Source organism: Siphateles boraxobius, unplaced genomic scaffold (genome assembly GCF_051911475.1).
Source record: "Siphateles boraxobius isolate OS27281-9 unplaced genomic scaffold, OSU_SipBor_1 5, whole genome shotgun sequence".
Lineage (NCBI taxonomy): Eukaryota > Metazoa > Chordata > Actinopteri > Cypriniformes > Leuciscidae > Siphateles > Siphateles boraxobius.
This window is the reverse complement of record NW_027509141.1, coordinates 30,086,741-30,102,043: the sequence shown is the minus strand read 5'-3', so window position 1 is coordinate 30,102,043 and position 15,303 is coordinate 30,086,741. Positions and strand designations below refer to the sequence as shown.

The 15,303-nt window shown below is 41.6% G+C and overlaps 1 protein-coding gene across 3 annotated transcripts in view; it reads right to left on the bottom strand.

Annotated features, from left to right (window-relative positions):
- The window catches only part of cntnap5l (contactin associated protein family member 5 like), a 101,769-nt gene that overhangs the window by 20,258 nt on the left and 66,208 nt on the right, over positions 1-15,303 (bottom strand). For all 3 annotated transcript variants that reach the window (XR_013194906.1, XM_077203780.1, XM_077203779.1), the window contains exons 4-7: positions 11,024-11,171; positions 10,045-10,248; positions 8,429-8,613; positions 7,295-7,438 (exon numbers count right to left, since the gene is read on the bottom strand). Coding sequence is in view for 2 of the 3 variants with exons in the window: in XM_077203780.1 (XP_077059895.1) it covers positions 7,295-7,438; positions 8,429-8,613; positions 10,045-10,248; positions 11,024-11,171 (681 nt within the window). In the remaining variant the exon portion in view is untranslated. The remainder of the gene's footprint in view (positions 1-7,294; positions 7,439-8,428; positions 8,614-10,044; positions 10,249-11,023; positions 11,172-15,303) is intronic.

The following is a 15,303-nucleotide window of genomic DNA, read 5'->3' as shown; positions in this document are numbered from 1 at the left end:
AAAACCGGTGTCATATAGAGTGTTTAGTCCCCAGACTTCAACATATTCTAATATTGTGGGGGCAAAATCATATGGTTATTCGGCTATGCCTCGCGTGGAAGAGACGCTTGCGAGTTTTCTCTCTCTCGAGGCTGCGTCATCTGTTAAGGCACCGGCATTACCCACCAAGCCTCTTAGAAATATTTAGTTTTTTGTGGGTAAAGCGTATTCGGCGGCGGGTCAGGCTGCGTCATGTCTGCATACTATGTCTATTATGCAGGCATACCAGGCTGACCTGCTGAAGAAGTGACTGAGAGTGAGGAGATCAGTGCTGACGTGGTTCGCGAACTGCGTCAGGCTGCTGATTTATCCCTGCGCGCAACCAGAGAGTCGGCCAAGCTAGTGGGTCGATCTATGGCAGCTCTGGTGGCAGCAGAAAGACATCTGTGGTTAAATCAGAAAAATTTAAAAGAAAAAGAAAAAGCTTTCCTTTTAGACACTCCTCTCTCCCCCCTGGGTTTATTTGGCGATGCTGTAAATTCTGTCATCGATAAATTCCAGGAGAAGGAAAAGCAAACAACAGCTTTTAAGAATTTCTCCCTTTAAAAATTCATGTCCCTGGGTCTGCTGGGCGGGAGCAGCCCCGGCCGTCTGCGAGCTCATCATATAGGGCGCTGAAGCAGAGTGTTGCGTCTCGTGCTCCCCCTGCTGGACAGTGGGCTCAGCCGCGGCACTCTCAGCCGAAATCTCCCAGTAATAGAACTGATCTGAGGGCAGTTATATTAGCTAAGAAGGCTTCGGCTAAGAAGAAGTCCTGGCGCCACGGCGCGCAGGACACTGAGGGTGGTCCCCACCGAGGCGGAAAGGTGTGCACCTCTTTCTACGGTGCCCATTCTTCCTCAGTGCCCTCAGGGGCCCGTTCTGCCAACCCCGCCTTCATGCCGGGGCGCAGACGGTCCCAGCGAGTGATTTCCCGAGGGACGCTCGCTCCCTCTGAGGAGGGTTTCAGTGCGGTTAGACCAGCGTTCCCTGCCGGTGTGCCGCTACAGGGCGCTGCGTTTGCTGCTCAAGTTACACCAGAGGCCAGTCTCGAGAGACTGGTACCCTTAGTAGAATTTCTGGCAGAGTGGAAAAGCCTTCCAAAAATATCTCATTGGGTCCTGCAGACAATAGAAAGGGATCATGCTATCCAATTCAGGTGTCGGCCACCAAGATTCAGAGGGGTTCTGCCTACAGTGGTGGGCCCCGAGCAGGCTCTGGTTATGGAACAAGAGGTGAAAGCACTAAATTCTAAATTCGAGGCTATAGAACGGGTTCCTCCTCCCAGTGTGGAGTCAGGCTATTACAGCCGATATTTCATCGTTCCAAAATAGGATGGGGGGTTGCGTCCAATTTTAGACCTGCGCCTATTGAATCGCTCGGTAGGGAAGCCAAAATTCAAGATGCTCACTATCAAGCAGATCGTGTCACAAATCAGATCCGAGGACTGGTCTGTCACGATAGATCTAAGGGACGCTTACTTCCACATTTCCATCCTTCCACAACACAGGAAGTTCCTGAGGTTCGCCTTCGGGGGCGAGGTGTACCAGCACAGGGTTCTTCTGTTTGGCCTAGCTTTATCTCCCCGCACTTTCATGAAATGCATGGACGCAGCACTAGTGCCCCTGAGGCTTCAGGGTGTTCGTGTCCTCAATTACATCAACGATTGGTTGATTTTAGCTCAGACAGAGCAGATGGGGGTTCGACATTGAGATGTAGTTCTCGTTCATATCAGGAAGTTGGGGTTGAGGCTGAACGCAAAGAAAAGTGTATTATCTCCTCAGAAGACCACTTTTCTGGGTGTCGTTTGGGTTTGGGTTTCGATGCAGGCGCGACTCGCTCCGACCCGCATCGTTTCGATTCTCTCAGCTGTGAAACAAGTAAAGCTAGGCCAGCTACTTACTGTAAAACAGTTTTAGAGACTGTCGGGTCTGATGGCAGCAGCGTCCGACGTTATACCTTGTGGCCTGTTGTACATGAGATCGCTACAGTGGTAGCTCAGGACCAAGGGATTCTCCCCGAGGGGAAATCCGCTCCGCACGGTCAAAGTCACGCGGCGCTGCCTTCGTGCTCTGGTCATGTGGAAAGAAACTTGGTTCCTATTCAAAGGGCCTGTGTTGGGGGCTCTTTGTCGTCGCGTAACGCTAATGACGGTTGCTTCCCTCACAGGGTGTGGGGCGGTCACGAGTGGTCGTCCAGCCCAAGGGCTGTTGCAGGACCATCATCTATCACGGCTTATAAAATGTCAAGAGATGTTGGCGGTGTTCCAGGCTCTGAAACACTTCCTAGCAGACCTGAGAGGTCATCATGTGTTAGTTCAGTCAGACAACACGTCGGTGGTCTCTTATATAAATCATCAGGGGGGCCTGCGGTTTCGCCGGCTTTACAAGTTGGCCCGTCAGATCCTCCTGTGGTCCCAAGGGAGGTTACTATTTCTGAGAGCAATGTATCTTCCTGGGTATTTGAATGTGGTAGCAGACTCCCTGCCGAGACAGGGGCCGAGGCCGGGGGATTGGAGACTCCATCCCGAGGTGGTGGAGCTCCTTTGGTTGAGTTTCGGTCGCGCCGAGGTGGACCTATTCGCTTCCAAGGAGACCACGCATTGTCATCCGTGGTTTTCCATCAGCCATCCAGCCCCTCTGGGGTTGGACGCTATGGTGCAGCCGTGGCCGAGGTCACGTCTGTTCGCCTTTCCCCCGATTGCTCTGCTACCTGGAGTTCTGGAGAGGGTTCGCCGGGATGGGGTCAGCCTACTATTAGTAGCCCCGTTCTGGCCAGCCCGAGTATGGTTTGCGGACCTGATTTCTCTCCTGGACGGCTCTCCCTTGGAGCTCCCGGTCAGGAGGGATCTACTCTCTCAGGCGGGCAGCATGATATTTCACCCCCGCCCAGTATTGTGGTCTTGGCCTCTGAGGGGGCCCAGCTCATGAACTCTGGTCTCTCAACCGAGGTTGTTGAGACCATTCTTCACTCCAGAGCTCCATCCACGAGGAAGCTTTATGCCTTGAAGTGGAAACTCTTCACTTCTTGGTGTGGAGAGCACCTACAGGACCCAGTTAACTGCCCAGTGGGTGCAGTGCTGGAATTCCTGCAGGAGCGCTTCTCCACAGGGCTATCCCCCTCCACACTAAAGGTGTATGTGGCGGCACTGGCTGCTTACCACGTCCCTTTCAGTGGAGTTTCTCTTGGGAGACACCCGCTTATAACTCGTTTCCTTCGTGGCACACTGAGGCCAGCAGTTCGTACGAGGGTGCCGGCCTGGGATCTGGCCATCGTATTAGAAGGTCTATCCCTAGCTCCTCTTGCTTCTTGCTATCTCCTCACTAAAGAGAATCGGAGATTCGCAGGCTCTGTCGGTTTCACCCTCGTGCCTGGAATTTTCGCCTGGCATGGTTAAGGCTTTTCTGCATCCTAGACCAGGTTACATCCCCAGGTCCCTACTAATGTTGTTAGACCTACAGTTCTGCAGGCCTTTTGTCCTCCTCCATTTCTGTCGTCTGACCAGGAGAAACTTAATTTACTCTGCCCTGTTAGGGCGTTAGACGCCTATGTCCACAGAACTGCCCTGTGGAGGAAGTCAGAACAACTATTTGTGTGCTTTGGGCCACCCAAGAAGGGGTGCCCCGCGTCTAAACAGAGAATGAGCAAGTGGGTGGTCGAGGCTATCTCACTTGCCTATGAGTCGGCTGGTCAGCCTTCACCTTTGGCTGTACGAGCCCACTCTACCAGGAGTATGGCGGCTTCTAAAGCCTTACTGTCAGGAGTTTCCCTCAGTGACGTTTGTGATGCGGCTGGATGGTCTTCACCGCATACTTTCATTAAGTTCTACGACCTGGACTTAAGTTCTACCCCTGGGGCACAGGTGCTCTCGTCCTCTGTGCGCTAGTTCTCACATGGCGGTCACTTGGTCCTATGGCGACGTGGGTATTAGCGTTCCCACAGCGTTTGACGCATCTCGAGTTCCCTTGAAAGGGAACGTCTCGGTTACGTATGTAACCCTAGTTCCCTGATAGGGAACGAGACGCTGCGTCATTCCACCATACTCCCGGGATTCCTGCTAGCGCTTCCTTCAGGCCTATCAGAAGCTGTTGCGCTTGTGTTTATGGGGTGCTTTATAGTTTCCTGGTCGATGACGTCACCCGCCTATGACGTTCCATCTCTCCATTGGGCTGATTCCATACGTGCTTCATGACGCACAACGCAGGGGCGTTCCCACAGCGTTTGACGCAGCGTCTCGTTCCCTATCAGGGAACTAGGGTTACATACGTAACCGAGACGTTTCTTCCATCTTAGCAAACTTAGCATCTTAGTTTAAAACTCTATAGTTCAGCATCTCTCAAACTGGGGTCTGTGGACCCCCCGGGGTCCCATAAATTCTTATCAAAACATATGAATTAGAGGTATTATGAAAAACAAGAAAGAAAGTAAGGTAATAATCAGATGATTGTGACAATAGTCTATCTATATACGGAACATTATGAATAGTGGTTTTAGTCTTTTCTTCCTGTGATGGGGCAACCCAAAGAGAAGCCCCAATAGTTTACATTAAAAAAAATAAAAAAACCATATACATGCCAGTTTACTGTGTAACAAAAATACCATTAATATCTAGATAAAAGATTTTATCTAAAGTTGAAGTTTGAAGTTTAATAATCACATTAAGCCATAGAGTGATAAAAGTTGTTCTCCAAATTTAAGACTTTTTAAAATGATCATTAAGATTTGTGTTGTACTATTTAAGATATACATTTTTTTATGACCTTAAATATTATCAAATCTAATTTAAAGGGGAGGTAAAACACGATTTCACTTTTCTGTGTAATGTTGATGTTTGAGCATAAACAACATCTGCAAAGTTACAGCGCTCAAAGTTCAAAGCATAGGGAGATATTTGCTTTTAAAGAAATCAATTTCTAAAGACTACAGCAAACAGCCGGTAGGGACTACACGACATTCCTCCAGTGTTGCTGACGTCAGCAACCCCAATAAACCCCTCCTCCGAGAATACGAAATAAGGGGGGCGAGGCCATTTTATATGCGTTGGAGAAGAGTTATTGTGGTATAGGAGTGTTTTTGCCACCACAATGTCATCAAAACGCTGTTATTTTCGTCGGTGCCCGGATTGGAGGTCCACTTTGTTCAGCCTTCCTAGGGTCGCGGGAGTTAGGGATCAATGGTTAATTATTACCCAAATCTCGCTCTCTGTGCTGCACATTTTACAGCTTGTGCTGAAAGATGGAGCAGTTCCAACTTTAAGAACAGAAGCTGTTGTTTATGGGCCACAATCTGTAAGTATGATTTATTTTTCGTCGATGTGTTTTCCTGTAATAGTTCGTATTGTTAATTGTACGTTGTAGCAAGGAAGTAAACAAATGACAACGCTGTTTGGCTCTGCAAACCAGCTTGTTAAATGCTCATCCATACTTAACGTTATCCGACAAACACCTAACGTTACAAACTTAATTTGAATCTCAACAGTGAACTTGGAATTAGATTGAATCATTCTTTTATTAGAGCTTTTATGTATTGTTTATTGCTTGTTTATCTACAGGCATGCTAAACATGGTTCTGTGTTTGATTTGGCTACTGCAGTAAAGCCAATGTTTAGTGTTCGTTTTGGGTTAATAGTTCTGGCGACAGATATTTGGCTACAATCGTTCTAAAAATACAAAAGTAACCGTGCCATACAGTCAGTAACGATCAGTAACAGATCCGCAGTCTTTACTAAAAAAAAATTCCTTTGAGGACTGTAGTATAATTTGTTAGAACAATTATATGAAATTTTTGTTTATGAAGCTTATTTTTTTGTAATACTATAATAATTAGTACAATTAAATAACAGCGTATCTAAAAAGTAATGAGACAACAAAAAAAAAAAACCTTTCTGCAACAGCCATTCTTGAACAGGTTCTGCTCGATCATCTTCACTAACATTCTCTGGGTCTGATTCGGGCTCAAATTGGTATGGTTTTATTGACGCTATCGTTTATAATACACCAAAGCACAAACTAGTCTACCGGTAAAGGTACGCGGCGTGACGTTTCCGGAAAACATGCACTAGTCGGTTAGCGAATCACAACACACTGGGCCAGCTAACCAATCTGAGCACATTGCGTATTTTTGAGGGACTGGCTTCATAGAACCCGGAAACCATCAGACCGTTTTTAAAAGGAGGGACAGAGCAGTGTAGAATAAAGGTAAAATATATGAAAAATAATGCTTTTTTTTTTTTAAACGAAGCATGAACACATGTTACAGTGCACCCCACAAACCCAATCAAGCCCTTGAAAAAATGTGTTTTACCACCCCTTTAAGACTTTAAGGAACAAATGGAGCTTTAAAAAACCCAAATGAGACCTCAAAGTTTAAAAAAAGTCTGCTATAAATCAATACCTCTCAACACTTTAATGATGAAACATATAGGTTTCCTGTTTACAACATGAGCATGGAACCAACTGTGGCCATAAATGCGGTGGTGCTATGTTTAATTTAACTTTTGTTTGGAGGACCAATGTGAAGTTGAAGTTCTCAAATAGTTTTGAAAATGTAACCTATATAAAGAATATGTCATAAAGTTGCTTCAATTTAATCTACAGCCTGTTAATCAGAATGAATAATCATGATTATAATATCAAGGGAATCCTGCAGCCCTGAATTATATTGCACTACAACAGTTTAATGTATAAAAGTAGCTGTAGAACTGCAGGAACATCATTCAGTCAGTGAACTTGGACTTTGGAATGTATTGCAATAAGCTGGTAAGATCGTTGTCTTAAAATGCCTCTGATAAGAGGGAGGGTAAGAAAAAATGAAGATCAGTGCTCTTTTTTTTCCTGTCTGTGATAAGTGTATTAGACTACCAGGAGAGAGCGAGAGAGAAATGGACAAGAGGAAAGACATCACAGCCTCCTAATTAGGGAAAGAGAGCTCTTTTATGGTGTGATGCACACAACTTCACACAATTACTAAAGCTTACTTTAGAAGAACACACAGAGCTGTTGTGAAGTGACACTGTTGCAAATTGTATTGGATATAAATGCCTTTTCTGTGAATCAAGTTATTTAAATGACACAGTACAAAAAAAACCACATCAACAAATCTTTGCTTTTGAAGTCTCACATTGCCTTGTGAACAGCAAGATTTCACAACCGTCACAAAGAGTGGGATTTGATGTTTTTTAAATTAACTAGCTAAGGTGTCATTGATTCTCACAATATAGGCATATTAAAAAGTGGTATTTACAGTAATACTAGCACTTGTAAAAGTTCAAACATACCACGGTATAGATCTGTGGCTTCCGTCTCTTTGCCATGTCAATGACATTGACACCATTGTAGTTTAGGTTCTCTATACAGCCATGGAAATTTTCATGGAGAAATGTCCCAGGCTTGCCAGGCAAAGGGATTCCTCCGAAACTGAGCTTGAATAAGGACAGACAAACACATAGAAACACACACACATACACACAAACAAACACACAAAACAACCACATATCCCAGAGATCAGTAACAATAGGATACAGTTTGCATAGCAGAGAATACTTCTGAGGGCAATTTTATATAGAATAAATATGGGCCTGTTATATACCAGAAAAATTCTATACTTTGCTTCCCTTGTTAACATTGGAAGCTCTTTAAAGGAACAAAGAAAAGATAAAATAGAGAGAAAAGGAAAGTGGTAAATTTTTTAGCTTTTTGTAATGAGGTTAATCTATAATAAATGGTATCAATGTTCATTCAGTATTGAACCCATTAATCATTTAAGCGAGAATGAGTAAAAAATACAAAAGGGGGGTGGTGTGTTTGGGGTGTGTGCTCTCATGTTTGAAATAATCACGTATACACACAAAAGAATAAATGGAGGAATGGAAGAAATGGTGGAGGTTGAAGAAAAGAAAAGGTGTGCAAACTTTCTTTATCAACAATTGCTCGCAAAATTATGGACAGCAATTTTGCATGTCATTTCCAGTGATAAAATCAAGTAAATTATTAAATAAATGTGTAACTAAACAAGTAAATCACGTGTATTTTAAAGGTCTGTGTTTGTTTGTTTGGTTTACATCTTTACCTGTGCTGAGATTCCTGGAATCATTGACTTTGTTCTCTATGGTACTTTGTTTCAGGCTTTCATAAGTTTGCAATGATAGTGATTGAATAAAATGTTTTGAAATGTGGTTTCAGATAACAAGGGAGTGGGATATCTTTATGCATGTCACAGTAATATACCTTATTCTTTTCTTCTTTTTGTTTTGTTATAACAAGAATACATTTGGTAATATTTATTTGTGTCAGTGTTTGCTGTGTATTAGGGATAGCCTGGTCATTCTTTCAGTGTTGTCTAAACAAATTACACATATAATTTACTAAATGAAAATAATTCAAATTTATAATAATTTACACTCAGATCACACCTCATAGTCTATCTCCAGTGTGTCCTCTTGTCCTGTACTGCGGAAGTGTTGCGTGTGTCCATCCACAGTGAAGTTGACATGTTTGTTAAATCGCTCAATTTGAACAGAGTGCCAGTGGTGGTCATCCAGCAGACTTCCTACTGTGACAGAAGATGAGCGACCGCTAGACTGAGGCTTGGCATCGTCTGTACAGAGACAGCAAAAGAGAGACTAGGAACGTAGACTTTAGAACCTAAAGGTGTGTTCACACTTGTAGTTCGGTTCTCTAGGTTATTTTTTCTGGACCAAAATAGAACATTATACATTTAATCCTCGTTCATGTAGTGTTCACACTGTCATTTTTATCACCGGACCTAAAAAAAAGAAGCTTTTATGATACATATTTTGCAATGAAACATATATCAAACACCCAAAACAATGCTGTTTGCTGGGCTAAATGCACTCGTTGTATGTGCGCACATACAATGGTATTTTTTCAGGTATATCTCAGTATGCTTGTTTAGTACGCACCTTCTAATAGCAGAGTTTACATTTAATCAAATGAACTGCACTAACAGAGCAATCTCACCAGAGTTTTGAACAAAACCTGCCAAGTGTGAACACACCCTTAAAGTAGCGTTGTCAAAAATACTGACTTCGGTACCAAGTCGGTACTGAAAAAAAAAAAAAAAGTGACGATACCAGCATTTCCCTCTAGCATTTTTAGTGCTGTTGAACGGATTCTTAAGCACCTCTGATTGGCCATTGTGTTCCAGCGCTCAACATATGTGTCTGTGATTGGCTACAATAATCAACGATTCTAAAACATGTTGTAAATAGACGTCTTTGATGCTCTTCACCGAGAGCTTACACAGACACACGGTAGTGTTTGAAAGCAGGCATCTGTCAGCGGATCCCTAATATATCCGCTGATGAACGGATCCGCTGATAGACGCCTGCTTTCAAACGCTCCCATGTGTATGTGTGTAAGCGCTCGGTGAAGACCGTCAAAGATCAAAGAAGCGTTGATCATTGTAGCCAATCACAGACATATATGTTGAGCGCCTGAACACAATGGCCAATCAGAGACATATATGTTGAGCGAGTGAACATAATGGCCAATCAGAGACATATATGTTGAGCATGTGAACACAATGGCCAATCAGAGGCATTTAAGAATCTGTTCAAAATGCTAGAGGGAAATGCTGGTATTGTCACATTTTTAAAATTTCAGTACTGACTTGGTACCGAAGTCGGTACTTTTGACAACGCTACCTTAAAGCAAAGAATTCAGCCAGGCACTTCAGCAAAACTCCACCAAACATTCTATCCATCCATCCATCCCATCATTGATTCATTCATTGATTCATTCATTGATTCATTCATTCATTCATTCATCCATCCAAATTCATTAGGTACTAGGTACTAGTACTAGGTAGCAAATACTCAGGGACTTTTCTCCCAAATTTCACTCTCTGATCCATCAAGATACACTTGAGTGAGAATAAAAGGATATAAGGTCATCCTGAATAGTACGGGATGAGATTCTTTAGTAATTTCCTATTCCTTTGGAGAAAAAAACCCCACTCCTTTCTTATTCTCGCTTATCTTGTGTCCTGCCCTTCACTTTCACTCACCCAAATTGAGATGCAAAATGAGTTTTCCTTTCTGAAGCTCCAGAGTGAGGAAATCTCCTCTCTGTCCCTCTCCGTGAACCAGAACCCCTTCTGCATGATGGCTCCGGAATCTCAGGGATATCACGTCTTTTACTGTGCTGGTGGACTTCTGGTTGAACCGGTAGAGTAAGGCACTGCGACCGTCGAAGTCAGCCACGTCAGACTCTGAGGAAGAAAGCAAAAGGAGATCAAAGAGAATGTGAAAATACCCTCAGAACACCCTCCGCTCCCTGAACTTTCTCTGACCTTCCAAGATCTGTTTGCACTTGTACTTCCTGTTGATTTGAAAATTAAGCTGAGTTGAATGTTTGAATGCAGTTGAACTTCAGATATTAGCTATGGTATAAAATATGCAAAAACAGAAACTAATGCAAGTGTGTGTGTGTGTGTGTGTGTGTCTGGTTTTACTTACATTGTGGAAAGGATAGTAAAGTACCTTCATTAACAACGCTTTAAGTGACCATGAAAGCGAAATAGACAATTCTTGGTTTTTATGAAATATTTATTATAAATGATTTATCCGTGCATGTTATTATTTAAAAGAAATGACAGGGTGGGACAACCTGTCACTCACATGAAATCGCAGCAATAGCAAACCAAAAACATCCAACGATCCAATCAATTCCCAAGGGACAAAATCTAGTCCCGTCCAACACTTTTTCTTGTTTGAGAAGCTGTTTCACTTGGATATAGGTCATAACAGGGAAGAAAACCAATTTCCATTTCTTACCGACTTTAATAGGAGAAGGGCTAAATAAACATACAACACAATGGATTAATGAAATATTAACATGCAGAAAGGTTTGTGTGATGGTCAGTTTTCGGGGTATGGGATAGAATTTATCATTAGTTCAGTTAAAAAAAAATCAAATAAAAAAAAAATCAATGGAAAATCTCTACCATGATTTCTAAAGATCATTTCATGTAAGGTGTCACTCACTGTATGTGCAGCCATAGACCTCTAGCCGTAAACCCATTCCTCCTCTGGGGCTTCCCTCAAGAGGCAGAAGACGCATATATCGAGTTCTGATTGAGTGAGGGAGTTTGTGTTGGACCACTGTGTCTGTGTCACTGTTTCCTGTAAACGTCTGTAAATATACACATACAAACACACATATACAGTGATATTGGTCAGACAATCCTTTTTATATATTTTACAATCCAATTATATAAAAAAATGTCCTGACTCTTCCAAGCTTTATAATGCCAGTGAATGGCCGTGTCTGCTCTGAAGTAGAGACCTGCACGGAATGGATTTTTCTCCCGCCTGCTACCGAAGGATTCTGTCCCGTTTCCACAAAAATATTTTTAACCTTCTCCCACCCGTTGCGGGTTCATGTTTTGTCCCGCTCCCGACCGCAAAAGCCCACATAAAAGTATAAATAGATTTTTTTTCTGTACCCGCATGAAATACTTTCAAGTTAGCCTATGTGTCGCCACAACCTACACACCAGCATAAATGCTCCCGATAAATTATGTTATTAAAGCATTAACATTCACAAACCACTGTTAATTTAACATAAAAGCAAGCAGGCTACTGCATGCATTGACATGACTGAATGCGCGCAAAGTGCACAATCTTTCAGATGAAGAATGTCATATAAACCTAGGATGTCTTGAGAGAGAGTAAATCATAGGCTAATTTTCATTTTTGGGTGAACTATCCACAATGCTAATACTGAAATCAAATATTTTAAGTACTCTCCCATTCAAAAGTTTGGGGTCGGTTTGATTTCTTTAATGTTTTTGAAATTACAGCTTTTACTTTGAATTTAATCAAATAAATGCAACCTTAGTGAGCATGAGGATCTACAGTAATGTTGTGACAGTAAAATAACTTATCTATTTTAATGTATTTTAAAATGTAATTTATTACTATGATGGCAGAGCTGAATTACTCCAGTCTTACTGAACCCACAATTCTGAATGGTTGTGTACTGGAGTTCTCAACGGGCCTGAAAATTACAACCCGACCCGACCCGGCCCGTGGCTTTTAAAGCCCGGACCCGATGTTACCCGACACATCAACATGAATTATCTGCCCGAACCCGGCCCGCGGCCCGACGCTGATTTTCTTTTTTTTTCTTCTTTTTTTCACATACACTATTATCATGACCCGCAGACGGGAATTCAAATCAACCTTTAATGTTCACGTCTTTTAACAATAGCCTACAAACAATACAAACAGCTGAAACAAACTTTAAATATATAAATAGGCTATATACTAAATATGCCTCAAATAAAAATCATTCTGGACGACCCTGTTTTTTTGCTGTCATATTTCATCAGCACCTTGCATTTTGAGCATTGCACATAACCTGTAGAATTTCCATCAGAATCCAGCACCACTCCAAACACTTTCCAGACCTCTGATTTTCCCACTCCTGTAGTAGCGACGGCAAATTCACCTGCGGCAAGTTTACTTTTCACCAACTCCATCTTCTTCTCCAGGCTAAAGGGTTGCACGCAGCAGCGAGACTTTCTTTACGGTGAACAGCAGCGATGATTAATAAATTCTTTTTTTTTTCACTGAGCGGAAAAGATTAAGCCCGAGGTCCGACCCGACCCGAGTCATTTGCTTATATTTTCAACCCGAACCGCGGGTCCCGTCAGGTTTGTCGGGCCGACCCGGCCCATTGAGGACTCTATTGTGTACCTCTTTATATGTTTATGTAAGCTGATGCTAATTTTCCTGCATAATATTACTCTTGGTTTGGTGTTGGTTTGTCTTGTAGACCACAGCTAATCAAAACAAAAAGCTGAATGCTGGTCAAACAGCACAGTAAAATAAATGTGTGTTTTCAACAAGGTTTAGTGACTGTTTATTAAATGCACTTCAACAAAACAGCTTCCATGCTTAAAAAGGCCCTGCAGATACCATTTAGATGCTTTGTACGATGCAAACATTATATTAGCACAAATGATCCTTTTTTAGTTTGGTTCTTTGCTCCCCAGTGATGATGAAATGAGACTAAATGATTTTCTGACGAGTTCTGACCTTCTCGGTTTTTCAGCTGTGTGCTGATTCATCTCTGCTGGGCTGTTTTGTTTTGCCATTTTTACTAAAGGATCCTTGAAAATAAATCACTCCCCGAGCTTGTATGGGGGAAGTTGCCAAATGATTTTTGGAATATGGCGGCCTGTCTGTTTTTCTTTCACTAAGCTAACGCATGCCGACAGCATACAAACCAGAATAAACTAATTTCCATCTTGTCTACATCATTAAAGTTAATGAAAGATCAAGGGTGTGATGAAACAATGAGAAATTATGAGAAAATTTACAGATGGAGAAAGATTTCCCTTTTTTCTGTAGGAGAGAGTGACTGGAATGTTTGTTTATTGCCAAGTGAATTTTAAACTCTAGCACACAGGCTGTGAGCATGAATAAACCTCTGACTAAAGATTGACAAGCTTCCAGCATGACTGTAGTGTGGTGTAAATTAGTGGAATTTCATAAACAATATCAAGTCAACAGGCATATATTTAATGATCTACGTTTAATGATTACAATACAGAAATAAATATAAGTCATTATTTTGCCAGAAAGGGTGAAAGCATTGCTGATATAAATATACATATAGCTATTTCTTTCACATTTCTTTTTTTAATGCTTAATTAGAAGCAAGTACAGTGTGACTGATTTTAATCTCTTTGTGGACTGATGTCTTTGAGGCTGTTAAACTTGATATCAATCACTAATTTAGTGAGAAAACAACTGAAGAAAAAAATGTCAAACGCAAAGAAAATGGGGAGGAAATGGAAAATAAGCTTGGAAGATGAATGAAATGTAACAGTGCAACCATTCTCATAAATATCATTATTATTCTCCTGGAGTTCAACTAATGAGAGAATTATTAGGATTCTGGTTAGATTCTTTAAACCTTAAAATGAGTTTATGCCATGTTTGGTTCTTTTTGTTTTTGAGAGGAAAAGCGTTAAAATGTCACCTTTTCAGAATAGCAACAATCTCTGGAAAAGCCAGTCCTGTACTCCCTTACTCAGTTTAATATAATTTTTCATACTGGCAGATTGTGTCTGAATGACCTACACATGAGAGTTTAATGTAGACAGTCTCGTACGACAGATCTCCTTTACAGTATACAAATTGGTTTAATGTGGATGGCCAATTTTGACATACCTTCAGATATTTTCGTAATGACTTCCATAGTATCATATCATTTGTGCTCACCAATTTACAAGTGAGACAAAGCATGAAAAAACAGTGCAAAGCAAAAGTTCTATGCATAATTCAGCAATGCTCCATGTATGATTTATTCAGAGAAAAAGGGGAATAATTCAATGCTTTTTGAACTCCCCCCAACACCCCAGTGGACAATGACAAGAAAACTTAATTTACAAAAGAGTTTAATCCATGTACTGAACAATAGGCTTAGCTTGTGAGTTCATTCAGCATAGGTAAAGAGAGAGAAAGAAAGAGAGAGAGAGACAGAGACAGGTACAATAGCTTCTCAAAGAAATTCATTAGTGAGATACACAAAGCAGAGAGCACTACGCAACACACTGTAAATATCACTCATTGAAACTTAAATTCAATTCTTAAGCCTTGAATTAAGCTATTAAAAAGATGATGGTACTTTGTTCAAACAAAGTGTCTGCAACTATGAAGGTTTAAAATAAAATAAAATGTTATATTCCGTAGGCTGTAATAGGAGGTACAAAAACAAATCTCAAATGAACATTCTAATTTTGTATTACGCAAGCTGCTCCACAGAATAGTTCTCAAGTTTCCTGGATATCAACATCTCCCAAAGTATTCCCCTGGAAATGTCTATCAATCTATTAATCTCCATGTAATCTTAAAGGGTTAGTTCGCCCATTTAAGACATGAAGTTGTATGGAATCCTTACCAGCACTATAGTGCATACACACTGACCCACTCTGTAGTCACCTCCCTGGTCAGAGTTCTGGCCACTGTAAGTTTTTCAAGAAAGTACTCCCGGTTAGTTTCCGGGGCCTCAAAACTGTGCGTATTTACGTGAAAAAATTATTTGCGTTTCAAAGCTTGATTAATTTAACACACAAAAAACACGCCGGTCAAAATTCATACCTTAGTTTTAATCGGCACAATTTTCTTTCCATTTCTATCAATTCGCGCTGCTGTCAACGTCAACAGTGCGAACGTTCCGATCAGCGGTTCCATAGTGTTTACACCATCGATTACGAAACGACCTAAAAAGTAGAAAATGAACGATGGTGCGA